This window comes from Aethalodelphis obliquidens, unplaced genomic scaffold (assembly GCF_003676395.1).
Source record: "Aethalodelphis obliquidens isolate GAN/ISIS:26980383/991018 unplaced genomic scaffold, ASM367639v1 scaffold72, whole genome shotgun sequence".
Lineage (NCBI taxonomy): Eukaryota > Metazoa > Chordata > Mammalia > Artiodactyla > Delphinidae > Aethalodelphis > Aethalodelphis obliquidens.
The window spans coordinates 5,579,357-5,602,052 of NW_020838016.1; the positions used below are offsets into that span (position 1 = coordinate 5,579,357).

Below are 22,696 nucleotides of genomic sequence, written 5' to 3' on the forward strand. Positions count from 1 at the left end.
CACACACACACACACACACACACACACACACACACACACACACACACCGCCCCCCACCCAGTACAGCTGCCGGCCTGCTGAAAGCTGGGGGCAGCTGTAGCCTCCTGGGCAGACAGCCCTGCCCCACCCGTCCTAAACTAAAGGGACCGTCTTGGTTTCTGATCTGAACCCATACTGGTCCTTTGAGTAAATCCCAGGTCTGTTCAGATGGCAACCATTTTCCCCCCAACTCCCAACCTTCTGGCCAGCCTTGTGGATCCAGCTGGGAAACCCAGAACCAAAGAACTCTTTCTTTCTGGATAACAGTCTCTGACCCCTTCCTATAACCATCTGTTGCTTTACTGAGACTCAGATTTCTGGGAATTCTTTTTTTCCTTAAGCCTTCCTCCCACCCCAGCCTCAATCTGCCAAGCTGTGTCACAGGGTATTCAAAACAAAATTTCATGGGAACAAGTGTTGGCAAGAATGTGAAGAAATTGGAACGCTTATGCACTGCTGTGAGAATGTAAAACGGTACAGCCACTGTGGAAAAGAGAATAGTGGCTCCTCAAAAGATTAAACATGGAATTACCATATGATCCAGCAATTCCACTTCTGGGTATATACACAAAAGAATTAAAAGCGGAGACTCAAACAGGTATTTGTACACCCACGTTCATAACAGCATTATTCACGATAGCCAAAAGTTGGAAACAACCCAAGTGTCCATTGACAGATGAATGGATAAACAAAATGTTATGCATATATTATATACATACGTATATATTTCAGCCCTTAAAAGGGAATGAAATTCTGACACATGCTACAATATGAATCAACCTTGAAAATGTTATGCTAAATGAAATAAGCCAGACACAAAAGGACATATATTATATGATTCCACTTACACAACGTGCCTAGTATAGTCAGGTTCATAGAGACAGAAAGTAGAATGGTGGATGACAGGGCTGGGGGGAGGAGGGAATGGAAATTATTGTCTAATGGGTACAGATTTTCAGTCAGGGATAATGAAAAGCTTCTAGAGGCAGATGGTGGTGCTGGTTGCACAACAATGTGAATGTACTCAATGCCATTGAATGGTACACTTGAAAATGGTTAAAATTGTAAAGTTTACGGAATGTATATTTTACCACAATTTTTTAAATGTAAAAAAAAACAAAAAGGGTGGACAGGGGCCAGGCCCAAGTAGGGATGACTGTCAGCCACCAGTTCTTGATGGGGAGTCTTGTTCATCCTCTGCTCTCCTGGTTGGGGCACCCCTTTCCCTCCAGGACTTCCTGCAGGAGGGCAGAGAAGAATCCAGGCTGTGGAGTCAAAGACGCATTTAAGTTCCACCTTCCCAGGCGGTGTAATCCTGGGAAGTCACTTACCCTCTCTGTAAAATGGGGAAAATAAACTCTACCTAGCAGGTAATTATGAGAACCAACTTAGTTAAAACATCTCAGCCCAGGGCCTGGCAGTCACGGGTGTGTCCTCCCAAGTTCAGTCAAGTGTCAGGGTTGGTAGCTTTTGCTTCTCAACTCGCTTCCCTGAAGTATACAAAAAGTAGCTCTGTGCGTGTGTGTGTGCATGCGCGTGTGTGTGTGTGTGTGTGCGCGCACGCGCGCGCGTGCACGCATGTGTCATTCCCACCAGCTTCAATTTCCCCCTGTGGAAACGGGTGCCATCTTTTGCAGGGCTGCTGTGAGCAAGGGAACTTGACGTGCACCCAGAACCACCTTTTCGGTAACGCCAAAAGCAAAAGTATTTAGATTCCTTCCTCAGCTGACCAAGCATGCGTGGAACCCACACACTCTCCCTTTACTGGGCCACAGTTTGACATTCAGTACAGCCAAGAGTTACTGAGTGCCTACTACGTGCCAGGTTCTGTTCTAAGACCCGAGGAAACCAAGAGTTTATAGAGCACTAGATCACTTAGCACTAGGAAACTGTCACCTTCTGCTGTGCCACCTGTGCCACAACACACAAGATTTGGTGGCACAAGTGGGAACAGGTGTATGATCCAAGACACAGGAACAAGCCAAAGGAGACTGGCCCTAGTGGGCCACTCCCAGGGACATTCCTTTCACCCTGAGCAGCTGAGCTGTAACTATTGGATGGACAGAAGAGTGGGTTCTCAATATCTGTGGTTTCCATTTTGCCGTGTAGCCCCTCACCTCTTCCTCAGGCCAGTGCCAGATACCAGCTCTCTGACCAGCACAGACACCATCACAACTGGTCTCCTTCTTACACTTAGGGATGTGTCAGGAAACAGTGGGACATGTCTGCCAAATGAGGGTCTACTTTACACTCTAGGGAGCCCGTAGTAGTAGTGCCCTCTGCTGTCAACTGCTGGCATCACACCTTGGAAGTCAGCTCCCGTTCCAGATCCCACTTTCCTAAAGGGCATATGAGGTATAGAGGACAGGCCTCTCAGTGCTGGGATGCTGGCCACTAATGGTCCTGGAGGTGATTTTAGGTCAAAGGTGTATTGTTGAGTTTTCACATTATTGATGTATAGATAGACAGACAGGCGTATAGTTCGAAGGGCATTTTACATAAAAACCTGGTTTGCTGGTTTCTTCTTGAAAAATCTGAGAATCTAGCAACAAAAGGCCCGCACTCTCACATGTCAAGAATCAGCTGGAACTGAGGGGGAACCTCTTCCCTAGGCAGAACTTACACTCTAACCCATTCTCTGAAAAAGATCACTTTGGAGGATGTCTCTGCACTTACAAAAAGACCTCTTTCCTCCTCTTTTGCAAAATGAGAATGCAGGGTCATTTTAACCAGGACCCACTCTCTGAGTCTTGAAACGAACACTAGGTGGGGAGGGCTGAGACAGACTGCACAAATTGCGACAAAATAGTAAACTGTTTGTGTCCTTGATATACAAAGACTAGTTAAGTCACTAAGAAATAGAAAAACAATCCCATAGAAAAGTGAACAAAAGATTAGGCAAGACACAGAATAAAAAAATATATCAATTGAACATGTGAAACACTCAACCTCACCAAAAGTAACATAACAATTAGAGGCATTTTTAAACAATAATATTGGCTAAAATTAAGTAGCGTTTTGGCACTGGTGAAGGATGGGAAAATGAGCAATTTCAAACAGGCGCTTTGAAAACAATTTTGCAGCACATATCACAATTTAAAGTCCCCAAAATGTGGTAATCAGGACTACAGTATTTCTTGTACGATTAAAATTACAATCAATTTAAATGTTCACCAGTTGGGGTTTAAGTAAATAGATTATGATATATCCTACAATGAAACACTCTGCAGCCCTTACGAAGAATATATTTTGGTATGTTAATGAAAAAAAGGTGTCCAAGACAAATGTATTGTTAAATTAAAAACAACTGACATAATAATATGTATTACATGAATCCATTTATGTTTTTTTAAACTATACATATGAGAAATTCAGGGGTGATATTCAAAATATTTAACCACTAGGCTGACACAGGGACTAGCACGCTGGGGCTGGTCTTCACGCTTTAACATATTCTTTTTTTTTTTGGCTGTGTGGCATGCAGGATCTTCCCCAGCCAGGGATTGAACCCGTGCCCCCTGCATTGGGAGTGTGGAGTTGTAACCACTGGACTGCCAGGGAAGTCCCCATCTTCACCCTTTAGTTGCTGCATTATGGGGGTCCTGGCGGGAAAGAGCTAGGGCAGATGAGGCGATAGTGGTGGATACTCGGAAGCCTGTGGCCAAGACTTATTACAAATCGCGTGGATATATATGCAGAGAAAAGTGAGAGACATACCAAACTTGACAGTGGTACAAGAGAGACTTTCACCTTTTCCTCTGTACAATCTTACTGTTTGAAATTCTAAGAACGAGTGTCGGATTTGGAAAAAAATTAACATAGGGGAAAACACCAGAATGGCCTATATGCAAAATGTATCATGATGTAAATGTGTGGCTTGGACTCCCCGAAGGCCAGAAGGAATCCAGGATCATCTGGAATCCCACGCTTCTTAGCACTCACTACTCTTTTTACTTTGCCCAATACCCCCCTCACCACCATGTTTTCTTTCCAGCTTTATTGAGAAATGATTGTCATACATCACTGTATAAGTTTAAGGTATACAGCATGATTTACGTATATTGTGAAATGACAACCACAGTAGATTCAGCTAGCATCCATATTCTCATATAGATACAGTAAAAAGAAAGAGAAAGAGGAAAAAAATATTTCTCCTTGTGATGAGAACTCCTAGGATTTATTCTCTGTTTTTTTTGTTTGTTTGTTTGGGGTTTTTTTTGCAGTACGCAGGCCTCTCACTGTCGTGGCCTCTCTTTTTGCGGAGCACAGGCTCCGGACGTGCAGTCTCAGCGGCCATGGCTTACGGGCCCAGCCGCTCCGGTGGAAAGTGGGATCTTCCTGGACCGGGACACGAACCCGTGTCCCCTGCATCGGCAGGCGGACTCTCAACCACTGCGCCACCAGGGAAGCCCTAGGATTTATTCTCTTAACAACTGTCCTATATATCACACAGCAGTGTTAGCTATAGTCATCATGTTGTACATTACATCTCTAGTGCTTATTTTTTTTAATCATATACGTTTTAGTTTATGCATTTTTTCCCAGCACCACCAAGTTTTGAAATATTCTTTTCTACTTAACAAACTGCATTTATTAAGTAATACATTATTAACTTATTCCCCACGTTTTATTAATCAAAAACATTTTGCTGCCACGTAGAACTCCCTACAAATGTCAAATTATCAATAATGCCACAGTGAATTCATATAATCACAACCCAGCATAAAGAAATGTGACATTCAGGTTGACTTATTTGGTCCCATCATAAAACAGTTCATATATTTTTGAAATATTGAAAATGTTTCTAATTAAACCCTTCCAAACCCTAGGGACTGGGAATGTTAGTTGGAGGACCATTTGTCATGCATTCTCCAGATGTGGAAATTAGATCCAGCGTGTGTGACCCTTCTCCTCCCTCAGAGGGCTAGCCCTAGGAAGCCTCACCTGTGGAGAGACTCAGGTGAGCTGAAACCCAGCAGGGGTTCTGGGGACACAGGTCAGAGGGCAACCATGGGGAGTAGCAGCAGGCCTCAAAGTCTCACTCTGGGGTCAGGCTGCACCTAAGAATCCAGAGCAAGTAGCTGGGAATAAATAAAGCTGGGGCAGGAGACATGACTTGCAGGTAGTTTTTAATAAGACAGTCAGAACAGTGATTCTCAAAGGGGGAAATATCAGAATGAAAGGGGATGGGTGGATGTCATTTGAAAAAGCATCATAATTTTATATATGGAGAAAAATATAAACTTATGTTTCCGTTAAAGCAGCTACCAAAAAGGAAGTTATAGAAAATCTTGGTTGATGAATATTTGTAGAAGAAATATTAATTCTCATACCTCCTAGAAAGAGGAGGTAAACTTTTATGTGACTGTAGAAGGGCCAGCAGTTTTTAAAATTTGAATTTGTAATTTGCTTTTATAAGCCAACTGGGGTAGAGTAGGGAATAGCAGACACCCTGGGGAGCAGAGGACACTATCCCAGGGGGGATGTGGCCAGTTATTAAGATGTAAGTACTAGGGACCTGCAATGGACTGAATGTTTGTGTCCTCCCCCCCAAACTCAGATGTTGAAGTCCTACCCCCAAAGTGATGATATTAGGAAGTGGGGCCTTTGGGAGGTTTAGGACGTGAGGGTGGAACCCTCATGAATGGGATTAGTTCCCCTATAAAAGGGACCCCAGAGAGCTTTCTTGCCGCTTTCCACCATATGAGGATTCAACAAGAAGTGTGCCATCTGCTGCTCAGAAGTGGACCCTCACTAGAACCCAACCATGCTGCCAACCTGATCTTGGACTTCCAGCCTCCAGAACTGTGACAAATAAATTGTTGTTGTTTATAAACCATCTGGTGAATAGTACTTTGTTATTGCAGCCCAAGCTGATTTAGACAGGACCTTGTCTGCTTGATCCAGCAGCATCTTCAGCATCTAAATCAGTGCTTGGCACACAGAAGGGACTCAATTAATATTACTGACTGAATGTTTTAATGACTATCAAATTCAGGACTAGAAATCAAGTCTCTTTTTTCCCCAGCCAATTCTCTAACAGATCCTGTAATTAACCTTACAAAAGTAAATATAACACGTAGCAAAACCATTAGCTGCCTATCCTAACACCCATTTTCTCTTCCTTCTTGAATGTCCCAGCCTCTCCTGCAGCTACATTCTGGTCAATGAGATGTAAGAGGAAGTGTTATATGGTACTCGCAGGAAGTCTTCATAAAATAAGGGAAGTGCACCTTTCCTCTTTCCTTCGTCCTGCTGCCTGAAATGCAGAAATGATGGGCTGGAGATCAAGCTGCCATATGGACCATGGGCAGGATGGCAAACAGGAAGATGGAAGAAGCCTAGGTCCCTGATGATTGCAGTGACCATACTCACCCTGATCTGCCTGCCTTCAGACTACTTTTACGTGAGAGAGAAATGAACTTCTATACTTCTATGTCAACGGTCTTCTTTGGGATTTTTCTATTATACTCACAGAAAGCCCACTCTTACTGACATGCGCTACCTGCACGTTCCCACCCCTGCCAGCAGGAGGCGCTGATCCCGCCTCTATGACACGGAGCACGTGAGAGTTTCATCCTCGCTCAGCTACCAGGAGCTCCACCTCCTCCGGCACCTGTAGGACTTTGGCTTCCGGACAGGGACGGCAACGTAGCTGACAGTGCTCAGTCTCCTTAGAACCCACTGGGGTTTCAGCTTGAGGACAACACTGGGCTGCATCTATGCGGACAGGAGCACAGTTTTCTCAGGACCGTCCCAGGGAGGTCCCACTGGGAGAGAACGGTGAGGAAAAAAGTGAAGAGAAGTGAGGAAAAGTGGGGAGAAACTTCCTGTGTGCGACTGACTGCTGGAGGCTGGGGGGATCCCTCTTCAGAGGACCCAGGAGAGAAAGATCTTGATGTAGAAAACTGTGGGGTTTTAGTCCCTGTTGTGTGCAGTGTAGACTTTGTCCAGTGTGGTTCTTTGGTGTGTGGTGTCCAGCTTTCCCGGTGCTGTTTATTGAGGGGACTGCCCCTTCCCTGTTGTATGTTCTTGGCCCTTTTGTCGTAAATAAACTGATCACACCCGTGTAGATTTATTTCTGGGCTCTCTGTTCTGTTCATCTGGTCCGTGTGTCTGTTTTTGTGCCAGAACCACACAACTGTTTTGGTTACTGTAGCTTTGTAATATTGTTTGAGGTCAGGGAGCGAGATGCCACCAGCCTGTTCTCCTTTCTGAGAATCGCTTTGTCTATTCCTGGTCCTTTGTTGTTCCACACAAATATTAGGATCCTTTGCTCTATTTCTGAGAAATATGCCATTGGAATTTTGGTAGGGATTGCTTTCAGTGTGTACATTGCTCTGGGTAGAATGGACATTTTAACAATATTCATCCTTCCAACCCATGAGCATGTGATATCTTTCTATTTCCTTGTATCTTCTTCAGTTTCTTCATCAATGTCCTAAAGTTTTCAACGTGCAGGCCTTTCACATCCTTGGTTAAACTTATTCCTAGGTGTTTTGTTCTTTTTGATGCAGATGTCATTCGGATTGTTTTCTTTTTCTTTTTGATGGTTCATTATTAGTGGTTAGAAATGCAGCTGTTTTTTGCGTATTGACTGTCACTTTACTGAATTCCTTTACTAGTTCTAATAGTTCTTTGGTGGAATGATGTGGAAAATTGTAACTGTAACTGATATGTGGGTGAGCGTCCGCACACCTAGGGGAAGTGGAGATCAGGTGAAAGTCTGGCACTCCAGGAAGTGGCCAGTTCCACGATGTAGCACCAACGACCCAACATTGGCTCTATTTGTTACCTGGGCCCCGCTCCCCAGTCACCGAGCTCTCTGGACCTTGAAGCAGGTCCCTATAAGACTTGGGACAGTGCTTACGGTAGAGATTTTCCACCAGTGTGTTGCTTCCTCTGACCACAGCCCTCCCTTCCTGGTTCATGTAGTTCCACAGATGCAGTGCGTAGGAGTCGTTGAAGCTCGGCTCTGTGTCCCAGGCTTCATAGTAGCGCCTCCACGCTGCATAGGAGATGGGATAAAATCTTTGGGGGTGTAAGAAGGAGAAGTTTAAACACTTGAGGTCGCTCACCTCCTGGAAGTCTCTGAGTTTGCACCATACTCTCAAAATCCTTGTCATCAATTCGGGACCCTGGTGGCCCCAAATATCTGAATTGTAATTTTCCACAAAGTTTTCCATGCACTGCCACAGGAAAGGGTGGTGGGGGAGGAATCCAAACACCCCATTACTGGAGAACTGAGATGTCTGCGCGGCCAGAAAGTTGTCCTCGGGGATGGGTCTGATGGAGATGACATCAGTATCCATGTAGACACCGCCGTACTTCCAGATGAAGGCCAGGCGGGATGCATCTGAACTGACGTGGAGCCAGTATCTCTCTGCGCTGCTGTTGATCTGCAGGAACAGGTGCAAATCAGCCCCCAGGCAGGGGAAGAGGGAGGGATGTCACAGCAGGAGGCCAGGCACAGGGTAGCTGAGCAGGAAGCAAGCCAACTTCCCAAAACTCTATTTGCCAAAAGCCCAATATTGCAAATGTACCAAAATTACCTCCACCCAAAAAAGTTGCCTTTAAGTGAAAAGTGTACAGCAATCAGTATCAATGGGAAGGTTTTAGCAGCTTTTAAAGATTTCATGAAATTGTTTTTTGAAAAAAGCAGTAGAAAGATGAAACCCAGAAGGGATTTCACAATGAACCCTATGAGTCACTTTCAGCAGGATGGAAATTAACCACAAATATGAAACTGTGAAGGAAGAATTTTTTGGTAAGTCCTAAAAGTGCTGAGAACTGATAAAGAAAAAAAAATAAATATGAAAATATAAGATAGATTAATAGCTATGCTCTTTGAGAAATTGATAAAAGAATCTTAAAATGCATCCATGCCTTCATCCACTAATTAATTCCTTTAATAATATTCATTGAAGGCCTACTTGCTATTCGCCAAGCTCTAAGCTGCTAAGGATACAGCAGTGAACAAACAGATAAAAATCTTTACTGGCAGGAGATAGACGACAAACAAATAAATATATCATATGTTGGGTGTTCATAAGGAATATGAAGGAAAAAAAGTCAGGCGAGGGGGCTATGAAGGGGGCAGGATACAGCACTATCTTATCTTGTGTTCGAACAGAACACTGGATGAAGTGGGTGGATGAACCATGCTGCTATCTCCGAGAAGAGGGCTCTAGGTAGAGGATACAGCAAGTGCAAGGGCCCTGGGGCAGGAGCACGCTCACTATGTACAGGAACAGGAAAACAGCAGTGCAGAGTAGTGAAGGGAGAAGGGTAGGAAACCAGATCAGAGCGGGGACAGGGGCGGGAGTGAGGGAGGATCCCGTAGGCTGGGGTAAAGACTGAAATGATTTGGAAGGTTTGAAAGAAAGGAGTGTTGTGATCTGAATTAGTCTAAAAGGGGTCACATTGGGTGCAGTGTGGAAAATAGATGGGGGCAGGGGGCAAGGGCAGAAGCAAAGAGGCAAGTTAGGAAGCTGTTGAAATAATCCAGGCAGGAGATGATGGTGGTTTAGACCAGGGTGACGATAAAGGAGATGAGAGAAGTGGTCACATCCTGGGCACACGGTAAAGATAAAGCCGGTCAGGATGTGCTGATGGATTGGATATGGAGCTGGAGACAGAGGAGTCAAGGATAACTGAAAACGGTGAAATGTGAACAAAACAGAAATTGACTTTGAAACGAATAAAAATAAACCATTATAAATGCCAGTGTTCCCAAATGGAATGCTAAAATTTTGAATACAGAAAACACAGTAGATTTTTCTGAATTTAAATATGTTGATTAAAAGATTAAACAATGACCCTTGGCTTTTGACAAAAGAAACATTTTTTAAAATTCTACTATAAAGCCAAACGAAAGCAAGTCCGCTAAGACTTTGCAGAAATCTTCACCTGAGCTATTAACGTCATTATATTGTACACAATTGCTGAAAACCTCATGAATAATAATAGCTACAATTTATAAATAACTGTGGCGGTGGGATGAATTGGGAGATTGGGATTGACATGTATACACTAGTATGTATAAAATGGATAACTAATAAGAACCTGCTGTATAAAAAAATAAATATAATTCAAAAATTTTTTAAAAATTTATCAATAACTGTTCTGATCTCTTATAATCTACACAAATCCTCAGAATAGGTGCTATTATTAGTCCTATTTTTCAAGTGAAAAATTAAAAGGAAAGACCGAGAAGTTCAGTCATTTGTGCAAGGTAAGAGAGGCAGAGGTTAGATTTTAACCCAGGCAGTCTGACTCCAGAGACCCACTTACTTTCAGTAAAAATAAGTAAAGTTGATTCTTTGGTAAATTGGTGAGTATTAGTGAACAGACCCAGATATCAAAAGCCGCACAGAAGGAAGGAAGCCTACCTTGATGTGGGCATTGGACTAACATCAACGTAAAACACAAGGCTCCCCCAGAGGTGAGCACCAGAAAGGGGATTAGGATTCTGCTTGCTCATTCCCTCCCCACCCCCTCAGTACTCATCCCTAGGCATCTTCAAGGGCTACAGTTGCCCAAATCAGTGCAGCAAATCCAGTGGTCACCAGCAAGTGATGGCACGCTAGGCCATCCTCACAGCTGGCCACCAGCTATCCTATTGTAGCCTAACTGGAGCAGAAGATACCACAGCCCGACTCCCCCAAGGTGCAAGTGTGTCCCCCACCCAGGACAGCCCACCCAGTCCCCAGGTGAATGAGAGAGGGTGGGACAGGAGTTTTCTCTTTTTTTATACAAATACTGTAGTAGGCTGAATAACAGCCACTCAGTGGTCCTAATTCCTGAAACCTGTAAATATTACCTCCTATAGGAAAAGGATCTTTGCCAATGTGATTAAATTAAGGATCTTGGGACTTCCCTGGAGGCCCGTGCTTCCACCACAGGGGGCGTGGGTTCGATCCCTGGTCGGGGAAGTAAGATCCCACATGCCACACGGTGTGGCCAAAAAAAAAAAAAAAAAAAATTAAGGATCTTGAGCTGAGATTATCCTGGATTATCATGGGTCCTAAATGCCACCACAAGTGTCCTTTAAAGGGAAAGGTAGAGGGAGTTTCGCACAAAATTACAAAATTCCTAAGAGCTCCAGGAGTTTCTTGATCGTATCTCAATGTAACCCAATCTCATACAGCAGCACCCACCTGATCTTTCATGAATTTTCTATTTACATCATTTTCCAGTTAAATATTGCCTTATTTCCCCCCTTAGGTGCAAAAAAGTTTAACATAGATGGGTTTAAAACTGTCAGTGAAAAATGAATGGTCTATACACCTAGAAAAGATGTAGAAACTCATTCAGTTAAGAATAGTCTCAAGAAATCCTAAGAAATAAGGTGAAAGCAAAAGGCAGCAGGGTAAAGATAAGCCTAAATCAAGTCTCTCCTGTTTCCTTGAATCAGGACTCAACACCGTAGAATGAAGACCAGGCAAGAGTCAAAAGATCTGGGTTCTAGCCTATCTCTGACAATCTAGCCTTACCCTCAGTTTACCCATCTATAAAATGGCTAGATTGGACCCATTTTCTATGGTCCTTCCCAACACCGACATTCTGAGATTCTCTGAACACTTACCTGAGTGTACCACGAAAACAGCGGTGTGTCTTCAAACAGGCTTTTCATATCCAAAGGGAAGAGGAAAACATTGTCTATTGCCGAGAGGAGGGAAAGGGCTGGGGAAGTGGAGTTTGGGGGCAGCTGCGTGGAATTGTTGAGCCCTTTCATAAGTAACAGCACAGGCTGCTCAGCGTAGACCTTGGCCGCAGACTCCACAGCACAGGAGACCAGCGGGGATAGCTCCATTCTCTCTGAGGTCTCTAGGAACACGATGCTGCGCCCATGGCCCAGGAGGGCTTCCAGCCCCTGTTGGGACTTGTAGGGAGGCAGGTGGGGGAAGAGGCAGCTGGACTTCTGCGTGAACTGGTAGAGGAAGCCACAGGCAAGCAGCAGGATGACCGACAGGGAGAGCTGAAGCTTCATCAGCATGTCCACCCCTCTCTCCTGTCCTGCTCCCTAAAATCAACACTATTAATTAAAAATTATAGTCACAAGACCTGATAAAGATAGCACACGAGAAGATGATACCTGAATATCACTTTCAAGCTTAGATTTTTTAATTGAAATATAGTTGATTTATAATATGAGATTATTTTCAGGTGTATAGCATAGTGATTCAGTATTTTTACAGATTATATTTCATTAAAAATTCTTACAAAATAATGGCTATAATTCCCTTGCTAAACAATATATCCTTGTTGCTTGTCAATTTTATACCTAGTATGGTTCATATTTCTTAATCCCCTACCCCTGTTTGCCCCCTGGCCCCTTCCCTCTCCCCTTTGGTCACCACTAGTTTGTTTTCTCTACCTTTGAGTCTGTTTTGGTGTTGCCTGTGTGTTCATTTGTATTATTTTTTACATTCCGCATGTAAGTGATATCATACAGTATTTATCTTTCTCTGACTGACTTATTTTAGTAAGTATAATATTCTCTAGGTCCATCCACGTTGCTGCAAATGGCAGAATTTCATTATTTTTATGGCTGAGTAATAATTCCATTGTATATACATATGTATATACCGCATCTTCTTTATCCATTCATCGTTTGATGGACACTTGGCTTGCTTCCATATCTTGCCTGTTGTAAATAGTGCTGCTATGTGCATTGGGGTGCATGTATCTTTTCAAATCAGTGTTTTTGTTTTCTTTGGTTATATACCAAGGAGTGGAATTGCTGGATCATGTGGTACTTCTGTTATATTTTTAGTTTTTTCAGGAACCTCCATACTGTTTTCCATAGTGGCTGCACCAATTTACATTCCCACCAACAGTATATGAGGGTTCCCTATTCTCTACCTCCTCGCCAACATTTGTTATTTGTAGACTTTTTGATGCTAGCCATTCTGACAGATGAAAGGTGATATGTCATTGTGGTTTTGATTTGCATGTCTCTAATAATTATAAGTTTTGATTTTTTAAATTCTAAATAAAATATGATCAAATTAAATCCAGCAATGTTAAAAAGAAAGGTGCATTGATTAGGTTTTATTTGAGGAATGTAAGGATGATTTGTAATAGGAAAATAATGAATTAATAGGAAAACTATTAATGAAATGCATTATTTCCACAGATTAAAGAAGAAAAGCTGTATGATCATTTTGGCTCAGTAGATGCTAACAACAGCATGCTAAAATTTGACATCCATTCATGCTTTTTAAAAAGCACAAGGAAACTTTCTTAAGCTGACAATGTCTACCAGAACATATAGCAATGATCATCCTTAATGTGAAGCATTTGAAATATCCCCATTAAGACCAGGAATATGACATGGATGTCCATTATCACTGTTACTTTCACCATCATTCTGCTAAGTCTAACCAATGCAGTGAAACAAGAGAAAAGAATTTCTACTATGAATATTAGGAAGAGACAAAAATATCACTAGTTGTAGAAAATATGATTGCCTACCTAGAAAATCCAAGATAACTTACCAAAAAACTAATAGAACTAAGAAGAAGCAAACTGAAGGTTAAATAACTTGTCAAGATCACACAGTTAGCGGAGCCATGACTTTAACTAGGGTCTGCCTGTCCCCAAAGCTCAGGCTCTGAGCAGTTACCTGCAGTACCACCCTCTCCTTCACCATAAGCTCTAACTCCAGCCAACTCCAGGACAGCAGAGATCTCCATTCATCAGTAGTCTATTTTTTGCTTGACATGTAACTCTTTCAGAAAATACAAATCCAGTAAATCAGAGCTTACCTTCCAGCCAGAAACTTGTAGTTAGCCAATAGCTGCCGTCTTAGCAATGATGACAAGATTTTTCCTGCTACACTTTCTGATAAATCACCACCTAACCTTCAATTCAACAGTGCTGAAGGAAGTAAATCATTGACAGAAGATTATGCCAAACACAAGAAGTTCCCAGGAAGCTCCTCCCTTTGCTAAGTTGCCCTAAACACAAAGACTTGTATATTGTAAGGCGTTCACATGATTTTTCAGGTGACCTACACACTAATCCTACTGGTTTGTGGGCCTATCAGGAGGGTTACAAGGCAACAATTTCACCTGAAGAAAACTGTATAGTAGCACAATCCTGGCGCCAGCAAAGTGTGCACCTAAGCAGTTTGGCCTCAGTCAAAATCATGGGCAGAGACTTGGGGAAGTTCCTTCACCAGACAACCCTGTAACTTGGTCCAAGCTTTGCAAACAAAAGATTTTGTTGAACGAAAAGAAAATTCATCTCCACAAATAAGTAGGTAACGTAGAAACCCCAGCAGTCCAAGGGCCTGGTGATCTGGAACGAGAATTGATTCCCCGATTTCAGTTATGGTGGCTTCCCTTTGCCCAGAAGTCCCCCCCTGTGGGATGTGAGCTTCCTCCCCGTCTCACGAGGTCGGCGTCACCACACTCCACTGATGTGGTAATCCCCACATTTCCCAAGATAATGTGACTCTCCTGTGGTCTGGTCCCTATCACCCCGACAGGCACGCTTAGTAATCCTCTTGCGAGCCACCTTCTGCTCTGTCTTCATCCAGAGCCTTCTCTCAGCCATGAACAGGTATCCACAGAATGCTCTGGTGTGAACAGGGAGGTTCCCTTCAAAGCAGACATTGGATCCTGATATAGCAGCTCCTACGTCAAGGGAAGTAAAGCTGTCCCACTTGTCAGTGGCTTCTCATTTTCTATGTGCCTGAGGTTCTCCAGGAACAGCTCTTTGGGTCTCCACACACTCCTATTCCTTTTGGAGCTGAATTTCTTCTCTGGACCTTGTCATTTCTAGGGTCAGGGTACCTTGGCATCTTTGCAAAAGTTCCCTGGCACTGGAGAGATTGGTCGTTCTTTCCTTATGGAGGGGCAGAGGAAGCAGAGCTCCTGGGCCGCACTCTGAAGTAACCAGAGGACTCCATTTGTGGGAGTGATACGTTCCTAGTGCCCACATTTCAGGTGGGTCACAGATCCTGGTGCCTTCTAGCTGCTTGCAAGATAGCCAACACCATCAAACAAGTGGTCGAGGCAGAGAGCAGGGAAGTAGTTGGTGATCTTTGTCACAGGGATGAAAGTGAGCATTAGCGATGCAGTGAAATACTAAACACAAAAAAAAGTAGGACCTGTCTGACCAAGAACCAAGTAGAGGGTATGATGAAAAGAGCAATGAGCTTGGAGTCATGCCTCTACCCACTGTAGCCAAGAGTACTAGAGCAAGTCCTGAAACTGCCCAGAGCCTCAGCTCCTCTGTACAGTGCTGACCTCAGGCTCATTGTGAGGATGAAAGGGCTCTATAAGCCAAAGAAGCAACCCCCACTTTCCACCAAGGATAAAAATAGAATACTATTACTGTAGATGGCCTGGACTCCCTGATGACAAACATGAAGTCATTGTTGCTTTCAGATGAATGAAATCTGTTTCCCAGTGAACAGCTGAGAAGGAAATCCTCAGCCCCGTGTGAGAATTGTTGAGATGTGTGCAGAAGTCGGCAGTCAGCCTCTGGTGTCTGGGATCTTTCTGGGTCACAGCCTGATGTCCTTGCTGACTCTTTCCAAGGAGGCCTCCTGTCATCTGAGGCACTCTACCGGGAACGTCCCAGGGACCCTGGATCCTTTCAGCCTTCCCTCTCGTGTTCAGAGCAGAACCGCCTTCCCTTCCGTCTGCTCCCTCTTCTGCCTTCTCTGGACTGTACCACACTAGCTTTCTGTCTGTGCAGGCAGATGGCACAGCAGCGGCTCCTAACCTGGACTCCACAGATCCCTAGAGGCTCAAGGATACGTTTCAGGAGACCCTGGACCCTGAAGCCATAGCTTTCATCAGTACCTTTACCCTGGACGCCATTTATCCACAGTTTCTCCTACATATCCCCTGAGGAAGGTCCCTACTCTTTGACCCTCCGTGACATTAATTCTGTTTAAAATTCCCACAGATATCTTCACCATACAATCTCAGGCTTTCTTCAACCAGCCAAGCAACCCCTAGGTACCTCAGTACAGATATCTGAGTAGAGATGTACCCAGAGCTATTTACCTTTAAGCAATGGATGGGTCTGAATACACTGGTGACAGTCACACATGCATCCAGCTATTATCTACTTTCCTAGAGTTTAGGTCTCCTGTGAGAGAGCTCTTACTTCCTACATTGCAGTGTAAGCCAGACTTGGTCAATCCAATGGATTATGGAGCCTTGGTAATTGTTGCTGAGTGATGAGACCTTAGGAAACATGGATTGGTGTAGCCCCAAATAAATGAACAGGATGGGAAAAAATTCGGAATCCATTGTTCTTTCTATTGTATTTTACAATGCTGTTCTTTGGATGTTTGAAGCGAGTACAGAGAAAAGGCAGTACCGGGAAGAAAATCAAGGAAGCAGCAGAGATCTCGGCACTCGTTGGCTCTGCAGATAACCTCTGATAACCTCAGTTGGAAATAGTCCAGTGTTTGGATCTAGACTCCCTCTGCTATAAAGGACACACTGTGTCAAGAAGGAAACATTAAAGGAATGTTTAACAATAAATTTTTGTTGCCTACAATTACGCGTGAAATGCCTACCACTCAATTCTGTAGCTTCTTTGAACTCCAGTTTACTGCAAGAAGGAAATGTTCAAGTTTACAACCCTTGTCCTGTTTTCTTTGGAGCTGTTGGAACCACAGTTCCGGTTTTTAACATTTGTTAAATAAGTGGGACTGATAAGCTTGTTAAAGCATTCAGCCATTCACAGGGCAAAACGAATACACAGAGAAAAAAAAAAAACAAAAACGAATACACAGAGGGTAATAGCTTATCAACGTTGCCAATTCCTTTCACCACTCTTCTGACGCAGAAACAGAGACTGGAGTGTTGGGTTTCCATGACAAGAGAGGAGACCGCTGGACAGAGGCAGTTCACTGCAGACCGAGAAAAAATCCATAACCTAACCCTTGGGACACATTGAGGAGTGACATTATCAACATGAAATCTGGAAAAAAAATTTTTTTTTTTTACTAAAACTCAGTGAGTTCGTGCCAGAGTAAAATCTCCTTGTCCCATGGCAACATTTTAAACTATTCTGCATTTCCAAGAAAAAATGCTTCTGGCCTTGTGTTTCTGGAGATAATGGTTTTTGTTCTCCACACAGCCACACTAATCAAACATGCTTCTGCTTACAAAACCTTATATAGCCACCAAGAATGTGCTTCTGGGTGTATTCTGGGTATTACTCGATTCACACACGTAATCCCCCCCCCCTTTTTAAATTTACTTGCAGATAAAAAAGGGGTTGGAGAGAAGGGCAGGGAGATAAGGGGAAATAATTGTTCTCAGTGAATCAGTTGTGCCTCAGATGCCACCCTTCCAGCTTGAAGAACAGGGTCTGCAAGAAGCCCACAGAAGTCAGTGCAACCAGTCTGATCATGGAGGGCTGTTCAAAGGGGCTTTGCTATTAACTTTTATAAGTCAGTGCTTAATTTCTTCTTCCTGTAAGGAATTGGGAACATCTTGGAGCCACCTACACCAAGTGTCCACATGACACGGGTACCTTTATAAAGACTGAGTGGCCACGAGATTGAGCACTTCCCATTCTGGCTGAAAGAAACTGTTATGGACTGAATGTTTGTGGCCCTACCCCCCAACCTGTACCATCACCAAAATTCCTATGTTAAAGCCCTAACCCCCAATGTGATGGTATTTGGGGGTAGGGCCTTTCAGAAGCCATCAGCCTTAGATGAGATCATGAGGGTGGGATCATTATAAGAAGCGGAAAACAGATCCCTCTCCCCATGAGCACAAGGAAAGTGCAAGGGAAGACCCAGCAAGAAGGTAGCTGTCTACGATCCAGGAAGAGGGTCCTCACCAGGAACCCAATCTGTACCTTTATCTTGGACTTCCCAGCCTCCAGAACTGGGAGGAGTAAGGGTCTGTTGATGAAGCCACCAGTCTGAAGTATTTTGTATAGCAGCCCAAGCTGACTGAGACAGAAACCTCACAGTAAGCTTCCTCTCTCTGATCTCCATCCATATCCTTTCCTGAGAATCTGTTTTTGCAGTTGGAGCTGCTCTTTAAGGTTTGGAGAACTGAGACCAGGCCTCCAGTGGGGAAAGGGCAAATTCATCTGCAACAAAAACCTGTAATAATAGGTGGAAGCGTCCTCCTTACCTGAGACCTCTCTGCCTTCTCCTCTTGTCCTTCCGCACACCCCACAATCTGTCCTCTTGTTATACCTTTTCTATTTAAATGGAGATCCTTGGTCTCCCTTATCTCAGTGCCTGACAATCACCATGCACCCACTACCCAAGTCAGAAATCAGGGAGTCATTCTTTTTTCTTTAATCCTCTTCTTAATTGAAGTATAATTGATTTACAATATTACATTAGTTTCAGGTGTACAGCATAGCGATTCAATATTTTATAGATTATATTCCATTTAAAGTTATTATAAAATAATAGCTATATTTCCCTCTGCTGTACAATATATCCTTGTTCCTTATCAATGTTATACATAGTAATTTGTACCTCTTAATCCCCTACCCCTATCTTGCCCCTCCTCCCTTCTCTCACCCTCACTGGTAACCACTTCTTTGTTCTCTATATCTGTGAGTCTGTTTCTGTTTTGTTATATACGTTCATTTGTTTTATTTTTCAGATTCCACATATAAACAATATCATACAGTATTTGTCTTTCTCTGACTTATTTCACTAGGCATAATATTCTGTAGGTCCATCCACATTTGTGCAAATGCTGCAGAATTTCATTCTTTTTATGGATGAGTAATATTTCATTGTGTGTGTGTGTGTGTGTGTGTGTGTGTGTGTGTATCTCACATCTTCTTTATTCGTTAATCTTCTGATGGACATAGGTTACTCCCATATGTTAGCTCTTGTAAATAACGCTGCTATGAGCATTGGGATGCATGTATCTTTTCGAGTTAGTGTTTTAGTTTTTTTCAGATATATATATCCAGGAGTGAAATTTCTGGGTCGCATGGTAGTTCTATTTTGATTTTTTTGAGGAACCTCCATACTGTTTTCCACAGTGGCTACACCAGTTTACATTCCCACCAACAGTGTGCAGGGGTTCCCTTTTTTCCACATCCTCACCAACATTTGTTATTTGTAGACTTTTTCATGTTAGCCATTCTGACAGGTGTGAGGTAATGTTTCATTGTGGTTTTTTTTTTTTTTTTTTTGATGTTGGGGGTAGGAGTTTATTAATTTATTTATTTATTTTTGGCTGTGTTGGATCTTCGTCTCTGTGCGAGGGCTTTCTCTAGTTGTGGCAAGCGGGGGCCACTCTTCATCGCGGCGCGCGGGCCTCTCACTATGGTGGCCTCTCTTGTTGTGGAGCACAGGCTCCAGACGCGCAGGCTCAGTAGTTGTGGCTCACGGACCTAGTTGCTCCGCGGCATGTGGGATCCTCCCAGACCAGGGCTCGAACCCGTGTCCCCTGCATTAGCAGGCAGATTCTCAACCACTGCGCCACCAGGGAAGCCCTCATTGTGGTTTTGATGTGCATTTCTCTATTGGCAATATTTAACATATTTTCATGTGCCTGTTAGCAATCTGTATATCTTCTTTGGAAAAATATTTATTCAGGTCTTCTGGCCATTTTTTAATCGGGGTATTTGTTTTTTGATATTGAGGTCTATGAGCTGTTCATAGACTTTGGATGTTAACCCCTTATTGATCGTAACATTTGCAAATATTTTCTCCCATTTAGTAGGCTGTCTTTTTGTTTTCTCAGTGGTTTCCTTTGCTGTGCAAAAGCTTCCAAGTTTAATTAGGTCCTGTTTATTTATTTTTGCTTTTTTTTTTTTTTTTTTTTTTTTTGCCTTAGGAGACAGATCCCAAAAACTATTGCTACAATTTATGTCAAAGAGTGTTCTGCCTATGCTCTCTTCTAGAACTGTTATGGTTTCATGTCTTACATTTAGGTCTTTAATCCATTTTGAGTTTATTTTTGTATATGGTATGAGGAAATGTTCTAATCTCATTCTTTCATGTGTAGCTGTCCAGTTTTCCCAACACGACTTATTGAGGAGACTGTGTTTTCTCCACTGTATACTCTTGCCTCCATTGTTGTAGATTAATTGACCATAGGTGTGTGGGTTTATTTCTGAACTCTCTATTCTAATCCATTTAATCTGTTTTTGTGCCAGTACAATACTGTTTTGATTACTGTAGCTTTATCATATAGTCTGAAATCAAGGCCCATGATACTATGAGCTTTGTTCTTTTTTCTCAAGATTGCTTTTGCAATTGCTTTTGTGGTTTCATATAAATTTTAGGATTATTTGTTCTAGTTCTATGAAAAGTGTCATGGAGACTTTTGGGTTTCCTATATATAGTATCATGTCATCTGCAAACAGTGAGTTTTACTTCTCTTCCAATTTTTTTCTTGTCTGATTGCTGTGGCTAGGACTTCCAGTACTACATTAAATAGAAAAGTGGCAAGAGTGGGAATCCTTGTTTGTTCCAGATTTTAAAGGAAAGGCTTTCAGTTTTTCAGCATTGAGTATGATATTAGCTGTGGATTTGGCCTTTATTATGTTACAGTATGTTCCCTCTTTTTCAACTTAGGTGAGAGTTCTCATCATGGATGGATGTTGAATTTTGTCAAATGCTTTTTCTGCATCTGTTGAGATGATAACGTGATTTTTATCCTTCCTTTTGCTAATATGGTTATCACATTGATTGATTTGGAAATATTGAACCATTCTTGCATCCCCTGAGTAAATCCCACTTGATCATGATGTATGATCCTTTTTATTTATTGTTGGATTTGCTTTGCTCATATTTTTTGGCAATTTTGGCATCTATATTCATCAGCAATATTGCCCTGTAATTTTCCTTTTTTGTAATATCTTTGGTTTTGGTATCAAGGTTATGGTGGTGTTGTAGAATGAATTTGGGAGTGTTCCATCCTCTTCTAATTTTTGGAATAGTTTGAGAAGGATAGGTATTAGGGCTTCTGTATATGTTTGGTAGAATTTACCTGTGAAGCCATCCAGTCCTGGACTTTAGTTAGCTGGGAGTTCTTTTGATTACAAATTCAATTTCACTACTAGTGGTCAGTCTGTTCAAAGTGTCTGTTTCTTCTTGGCAGGTTGTATTTTTCTAGAAATTTGTCCATTTCTTCTAGGTTGTTCAATGTGTGGCCATATAACTGTTCAAAGTATTCTCTTATGATTTTTTGTATCTCTGTGGAATCAATTGTTATTTTTGTTCTTTCATTTCTTATTTTACTTATTTTGGTCCTCTCTCTTTTCTTCTTGATAAGTTTGGCCAAAGGTTTATCAATTTTGTTTATCTTTTCAAAAAACCAGCTCTTGGTTTCATTGATCTTTTCTATTAAGTCCAACTGGTCTGTTGTGTCATTTAAGACCACTGTTGCTTTATTGATTTTATTTCTGGATGATCTGTCCATTGATATAAGTGGGGTGGTAGAGTCCCCTACTATTATTGTATTATTGTCAATTTCCACCTTTATGTCTGCTAGTATTTGTTTTATATATTTAGGTGCTCCTATATTAGATGCACATATGTTAATGAGTGTAATATCTGCTTCTTATATTGACCCTTTATCATTATATAATGCCCTCCTTTGTCTTTTGTTATAGCCTCTGTTTTAAATTCTATTTTGCCTGATATGAGTATTCCTACCCCTGCCTTCTTGTCATTTCTGTTTGCATGAAATAGCTTTTTCCATCTCTTCACTTTCAGTCTATGTGTGTCTTTAGCTCTGAAGTGAGTCTTTAGAAGGCAGCATATAGAAGAGTCTTGCTTTTTTATCCAATTAGCCACTCTATATCTTTTGATTGGAGCATTGAGTCCATTGACATTTAAAGTAATTATTAATAAGTATGTACTTATTGCCATTTTATTGCTTGATTTCTGATTGTTTTTGTAGTTCTACTCTATTCATGTGTTTTTTGTTTCTTTCTTTCTTTCTTTCTTCCCTTGTGGTTTGATGATTTTCTTTAGCAGTATGCTTGTGTTTCTCTCCTTTTAGTTTTTGTGTATCTACTGTACATTTTTGCTTTGTGGTTATCATGGGGTTCGTGTATGTTTACCTATAACTATATCTATTTGTTTTAAACTGTTAGTCATTTAAGTTCAACCACATTCTAAAAGACCTACCTTTTTACTCCCCTCCCCCACATTTTGTGTTTTTGATGTCATATTTTACGTCTTCTCATTTATCCCTTAACTGCTTATTGTAGTTATAGTTGCTTTTATAATTTTTTGTCTTTTAATCTTCATACTGGCTCATTTAAGTGGTTGAGCCTCAGTCCTAACTATGTATTTGCCTTTCCTAGTGGGATTTTCCCTTTCTTATTGCTCCTTACTTCTTTTCCACTTACAGAAGACCCTTTGACATTTATTTTAGGGTAGGTTTAGTACTGATCAACTCTTTTAGTTTTGGTTTGTCTGAGAAGTTGTCTCTTTTTCCGTTCTCATGATAAACTTGCTGAGTAGGGTATCCTAGGTTGCATGTTTTTCCCTTTCAGCACTTTAAATATACGATGCCACTTCCTTCTGCCTGCAAAGTTTCTGCAGAGAAATCAGCTGATAGCCTTCTGGGGATCCCCGTGAATATGGCTCTGTTTTTCTCTTGCTGCCTTTAGAATTATCTCTTTAACTTTTGTCATTTTAATTATTATTTTGTTGGTGTGAGTCTGTTTG

General features: G+C 42.1%; 1 protein-coding gene across 1 annotated transcript; it reads right to left on the reverse strand.

Annotated features, from left to right (window-relative positions):
• Window positions 1–7,494: 7,494 nt before the first annotated feature.
• Window positions 7,495–13,940, reverse strand: A4GNT (alpha-1,4-N-acetylglucosaminyltransferase). The gene is made up of 3 exons (XM_027091758.1): window positions 13,812–13,940; window positions 11,627–12,064; window positions 7,495–8,438 (listed from the first exon to the last, which is right to left on the reverse strand). Exons 2-3 carry the CDS (start codon window positions 12,035–12,037, stop codon window positions 7,824–7,826), a joined length of 1,026 nt encoding a protein of 341 aa, XP_026947559.1. The 5' UTR covers window positions 12,038–12,064; window positions 13,812–13,940; the 3' UTR covers window positions 7,495–7,823.
• Window positions 13,941–22,696: the final 8,756 nt, after the last annotated feature.

Coding starts and splice junctions, on each gene's coding strand:
- A4GNT (XM_027091758.1), bottom strand. CDS start 12,037: ATGCTGATGAAGCTTCAGCTCTCCCTGTCGGTCATCCTGCTGCTTGCC. Junction 8,439..11,626: donor TGTTTTCGTGGTACACTCAG/GTAAGTGTTCAG, acceptor CTGTTCCTGCAG/ATCAACAGCAGCGCAGAGAG.